The sequence below is a fragment of the Vicia villosa genome, unplaced genomic scaffold, assembly GCF_029867415.1.
Source record: "Vicia villosa cultivar HV-30 ecotype Madison, WI unplaced genomic scaffold, Vvil1.0 ctg.000342F_1_1, whole genome shotgun sequence".
Taxonomy (NCBI): Eukaryota; Viridiplantae; Streptophyta; class Magnoliopsida; order Fabales; family Fabaceae; genus Vicia; species Vicia villosa.
Window position 1 is genome coordinate 1047701 of NW_026705152.1, and position 5643 is coordinate 1053343.

Genomic DNA, 5643 nt, shown 5'->3' on the forward strand with positions numbered 1-5643 from the left:
ACTTCCTCCATTTCATTAATATCATTGGATCTAGGATGTTGATAGGTTTGAAATGACCTAATCCATAATATTAGATGAATGATATTAATGATAGTGTGAGTTGATCATCTTTTGTGAATTTTATTCTTCTTCCTCCATTTCATTAATATCATTGGATCTAGGATGTTGATAGGTTTGAAAGAACCAAATCCATAATATTAGATGAATGATATTAATGATAGTGTGAGTTGATTATCTTTATGCATTTTATCTTCTTCTTCTCCTTTTTTTCTTTTGATCGATGAAAGTCTTAATACTTTGAGAATTCTTATGGATTCTTAGTGAAGACTAGATCGTTACCTATTTTCTTTTCGTGCGGTATTGCTTTCGGAAGGCGATCTACATATCGCTCTTCTCGCATACATTAGCACATAAAGTTTTGACCGGCCTCGTTGTAGGGTGATTTCTACATAAATCACTTGGCGATCTGCTTAACATAGCGCAATATTTCGTGTCCCGAATAAAAAAGATCAAATGTGGAAGAGAATTGTATGCGGTTGATTTAAGACTTGTGGAGGTTTTTATCGTGTAGTCGCTATGATTTTATCAAGCTTCTGATAAGCCCCATTGACTTTAAATCCGAGTACATCATTCACTCACCATAGATCTTCCTACTAACTTTGATAACAGACTTGACAAGTTTCAAGATGGTTATCTTTAACATTTAACAACTAACTTTAATTTCCGCACCTTTACTATATCGCTCTTTATATTACCGCTCTTTATATTTCTCGCTTTATCGCTTTACTTTATCATTTCATCATATTTACTTTCCATCATTTTTCTTTTGTCCACTTGGACCATACTCTACTTTTCTTGCAAAAACACTAATAAATAACAAAAATCTAAAAAATACATAATGTTCTCTTTGGACTATCGGTTACTATCCCTAGCATTGTGGAGATTCGGACTTATGGACCTAGTACCCCTGGACTCATTCTATTACTATCCTGTGATTGCTCTGTTTGTCTGGCATTGTTCTGTTGTATGTTTATGTGTGCAGGTATTTCCTTGAAAGCCCTTGATGGTTAATTCCAAGGCATTGATATAAGGATTTTACCCAAAAACAGCCGTTACTCTGCCCGATTTTCGTCAGAATTTTAATGTGCTTAATGCGAAGTGGTGGTAAGATAATATGTTCATCTGGATCCCCAAGTGTTAAATGTGATGGTTTAGTATTGATATTCCAAAGGATGGGAAATCTACCTTGACTCATAATGTCAAGTGTTGGCTTCTTATTTCGGTTAGACCGTTTCTTTCCTTAGCTTTTATTTTACGCAATAGGATAGCCTCTTCATCTCCTCCCATTCTTAAATTTTCAAAATCTTCTCCCTTTTTCAAAAACCTTCTTATGTTTGCAATCATTTTCAAAACGTTTTCTTTAAAAATATCTTTTGCCCTTAGTGGCTTTTTTCTTTAAAGTTTAGACACCGTTAACTGTCGAAACGAGTGGTTATACCCCACGATTTTGAAATTGATTGATATAATGAGATCTTTTCCGCGTGAGAGAGCTAGTGGCATACTCGTTGATTTTATCCGAGTTGGAGCCCTTCTTTCATTTGCGATGCAAAGAACTCGTTTGTTCTCATGCTCAAGATCAATGGCTGAGTATTTCTCTCCGACGACGATAAAGTGTTTATTCGTTTTAAAAAACGTTTTTCCCTTTAAGCGGAACTACATTAGCTCTGACTTCTCCATTGCACCAAGGAGGTATGTAGGCACAAAGCTTAACGCTTTTCCGAGCTTATTTTAAAAATAAAACAAACCCTTTTTTAGCACACACGACACAGATTTTCAAAAAGGTTTCTGTGGAATACCACAGATATGAGGGGTGCTTTAAACCTTCCCCTCATATAATCAACACCCGTACCTGAGATCTCTTTCTTGTTTTAAAAACAAAACTTTGGGTTTTTCGTTCTTTTCCCTTTTCCTTTGAAAAAATAAAGCGCGGTGGCGATTTCAAAACGGAATATTGATTCGAGTCAATTCCATGGCTTCGATATCAGATTTTCCCCGCTACAAATAGGTATAAAGTGTGCCGACTTCGTAAGCCTATCAACAATCACCCAAATTGAATCAAATCCTCTCAAGGTATTAGGCAATCCCGTTACAAAGTCCATCGAAATGCTATCCCATTTCCATTCTGGAACTTCTAACGGTTGCATCAATCCTGCAGGCTTCTGGTGTTCGATCTTTGACTTCTGACAAGTCAAACAAGCATACACAAACTGTGCCACATCACGTTTCATACCGAGCCACCAAAACAAACCCTTCAAGTCTTGATACATCTTTGTAGCTCCTGGATGAATACTCAATTTGCTTCTATGACTCTCTTCAAGAATTGCCTTCTTAATCTCTTCATCATCGGGAATGCAAATACGATCTCGGAATCTCAACACACCACGTGCATCTAACTTGAAATCACCATTCTCAAGTCGATCGCTTCCCACCATCAAATCCACCAACTTCACATCTAGCTTCTGAGTCTCTCTAATATTGTCAAGGAAGTCATTATTAATCTTCAACATTCCCAACATAACACTATGCGGTGTCACTTCGCAAACCAAACTCAAGTCTCGGAACTGCTCAATCAACTCCAACTCTTTAACCATCATAGCCGACATATGCAAAGTCTTTCGGCTCAAAGCATCAGCCACAACATTAGCCTTTCCGGGATGATAGTTCAAACCGAAATCATAATCCTTCAACAATTCAAGCCACCTTCGCTGCCTCATATTCAACTCTTTCTGATCAAAAAGGTACTTCAAACTCTTATGATCGCTAAACACTTCAAATCTAGAACCATAAAGATAATGTCTCCAAATCTTTAACACAAAGACCACTGCAGCCAACTCAAGATCATGCATAGGATAATTCTTTTCATGGATTCTCAACTGCCTAGACGCATAAGCAACCACTTTACCATTCTGCATAAGTACACCACCTAACCCCATCAAGCAAGCATCATAGTACACAACAAAAGGCTCTCCTGAATTAGGCAAAGTCAAAATTGGAGCCGACGTCAATCTCTTCTTCAACTCATTGAAACTTTCTTCACATTGAACGTCCCACACAAACGCCTTTCCTTTGCAAGTCAATCTCGTCATTGGAAGTGCCAACTTGGAAAATCCTTCGATAAACCGTCTATAGTAACCCGCTAAACCCAAGAAGCTTCTAATCTCAGTAGCTGACTTCGGAGTCTCCCATTGTAACACAGCATCAACTTTAGAAGGGTCCACGGCAATTCCACTACCAGAAATAACATGACCAAGGAAACTATTTTCATGCAACCAAAATTCACACTTAGACAACTTGGCATACAACTGCTTCTCTTTCAGAACTTGTAACACAATTCTCAAATGCTCTTCATGCTCTCCTTCAGATTTAGAGTAGATAAGAATGTCATAAATGAATACCACCACAAACCGATCCAAGTAAGTATGAAAAATACGGTTCATGTACTCCATGAATACTCCTGGCGCATTAGTAACACCGAAGGGCATCACCGAATACTCGTAGTGTCCATACCGAGTCCTGAACGCGGTCTTCTGAATATCGTCTTCTTTTACTCTAATCTGGTGATATTCGGACCTCAAATCAATCTTAGAAAACACACTAGCACCCACCAATTGATCCATCAAGTCGTCAATTCTTGGAAGTGGATACTTGTTCTTTATCGTCACTTTATTCAACTGCCGATAATCAACACAAAGTCTCATACTTCCATCTTTCTTCTTTACAAGCAATACGGGTGCTCCCCACGGTGATACACTTGGTCTTACAAAATTTTTCTCAAGCAATTCTTCTAATTGCTTCTTCAATTCAGATAACTCTGATGAAGACATCCTGTACGGTGCCATAGAAACAGGTCTGGTACCAGGTACAAGATCAATCGTAAACTCAACTTCTCTTTCAGGAGGTACATCAGGAATGTCATCAGGAAACACTTTAGAAAATTCTCTCACCACCTTTAACTCATCAATTCGAACTTGATTCTCAAAAGACAAGGACGCCATCAATGAGAACATTTGCGCTTCATCTTGCATCAGTTGCTTCAATTGCTTACCAGTCAACAAACCAACTCCTTCTTCTTCGAGAGAAGAAAATCTCACCGTGTTGTTAAAACAATTGATATGAACGTAGTTGCATTTCAACCAATTCATACCCAAAACCACATCCAAACCAACAAGCGGTAAACACGCAAAGTCAACAACAAAGTCCCTATCAAAGATTGACAGAGGACAATCCAAACACATTAGAGAAGTAGTCACTATTCCCTTAGCGGGGAGTTCGACAACCATTTCTCCATTCATAGCAGACAAAGTAAGGCACAATCTTTTCACACAATCAGCAACAATAAAACAATGAGTGGCACCAGTATCAATAATAGTAATTAAAGGAATGCTATTAATGAACAAGTACCTCTAACAAGGCCATCCTCACTAGATGTCTGAGTTCCTGACAAAGCGAACACTTTACCACCTACAATTGTCTTCTTTGGCTTCTGACACTGGCTATCAAAATTCCCCTCCGCACCATAGTTAAAACAAACAACATCCTTATGCTTACAATCAGATGACATGTGTCCCGTCTTACCACAACGATAATACCTCTTCACATCAGCAGTACAAGCATTGCTCTTATGACCAGGTCGACCACATTTGAAGCATATAATCCTAGCAGGAGCATCTCCCCCACTAGTCTTATGACCATGAGTAACTCTTTGCTTCCCTTTACCAGCATCATACGGTTTCTCGCGGCTTTGTTGATTCTTGCCCCTCTTCTCATTAATAACACGATAATGAGCATTGTTGTCCTCCTCATAAATCCGACAACTATCCACCAAATCAGCAAAAATACGGATCTTCTGGTAACTAACTGCTTTGTTGATTTCTGGACGCAACCCATTCTCAAACTTGATACACTTGGAAAACTCACCATTCGCACCACCATAGTATTGGTAAAACTTAGCCAGCTCACCAAACATATCAGAATACTCCACAACAGACTTGTTCCCTTGTTTCAGCTCAAGGAATTCAATCTCCTTCTTACCACGGACATCCTCAGGAAAGTATTTTCTTAAGAACTCCATGCGAAACGCAATCCAAGTGATCTCCTCACCATGAGCCTCCAACCTCCTACGGGTCTCTAGCCACCAATCATCTGCTTCCTTAGCCAGCATATGAGTGCCATATCTAACCTTCTGTGCAGGAGTGCAATCCATAACACGGAAGATTCGCTCGATCTCCTTCAATCAATCAAGAGCACCATCAGGGTCATGCGTACCCTTGAACACCGGCGGATTCTCCCTCTGGAAAGTCGCCAAACTACGAGATCCTGCATTCTCGTCACCATTAGGTTGGTTCTGCATAGCATGAGCCATCGCTTCCAAAGCAGCAGCTATCGCAGCGTCATTCCTCCCAGCCATAGCGTCACTACAACACAAAAACAATCAGCACAAACAACAATACATGATTGTTAGACTACACTACGACTCTACACTTGGCCGGACAAGACCGACCTGCTCTGATACCACTAATGTAACACCCCAATTCTACCCGCGGGATTTAAATGAAATCGGAGTATAAAAATTTACAAATGAAA

At 39.4% G+C, this 5643-nt stretch overlaps 1 protein-coding gene across 1 annotated transcript; it reads right to left on the reverse strand.

Moving 5' to 3' along the window:
- Positions 1-4432: 4432 nt before the first annotated feature.
- LOC131627000 (uncharacterized) lies at positions 4433-5263 on the reverse strand. Its single transcript, XM_058897839.1, has 2 exons — positions 5161-5263; positions 4433-4932 (listed from the first exon to the last, which is right to left on the reverse strand). The coding sequence occupies exons 1-2, from the start codon at positions 5261-5263 to the stop codon at positions 4433-4435; spliced, it is 603 nt and encodes a 200-aa protein (XP_058753822.1).
- Positions 5264-5643: the final 380 nt, after the last annotated feature.

What these genes read in the sequence shown, in the direction of transcription:
- LOC131627000 (XM_058897839.1), bottom strand. Translation starts at nt 5,263, where the DNA reads ATGGATTGCACTCCTGCACAGAAGGTTAGATATGGCACTCATATGCTG. An exon ending in TAGGAGGTTGGAGGCTCATG is followed by an intron (nt 4,933 to 5,160) that starts GTGAGGAGATCA and finishes GGTTGCGTCCAG; the next exon opens with AAATCAACAAAGCAGTTAGT.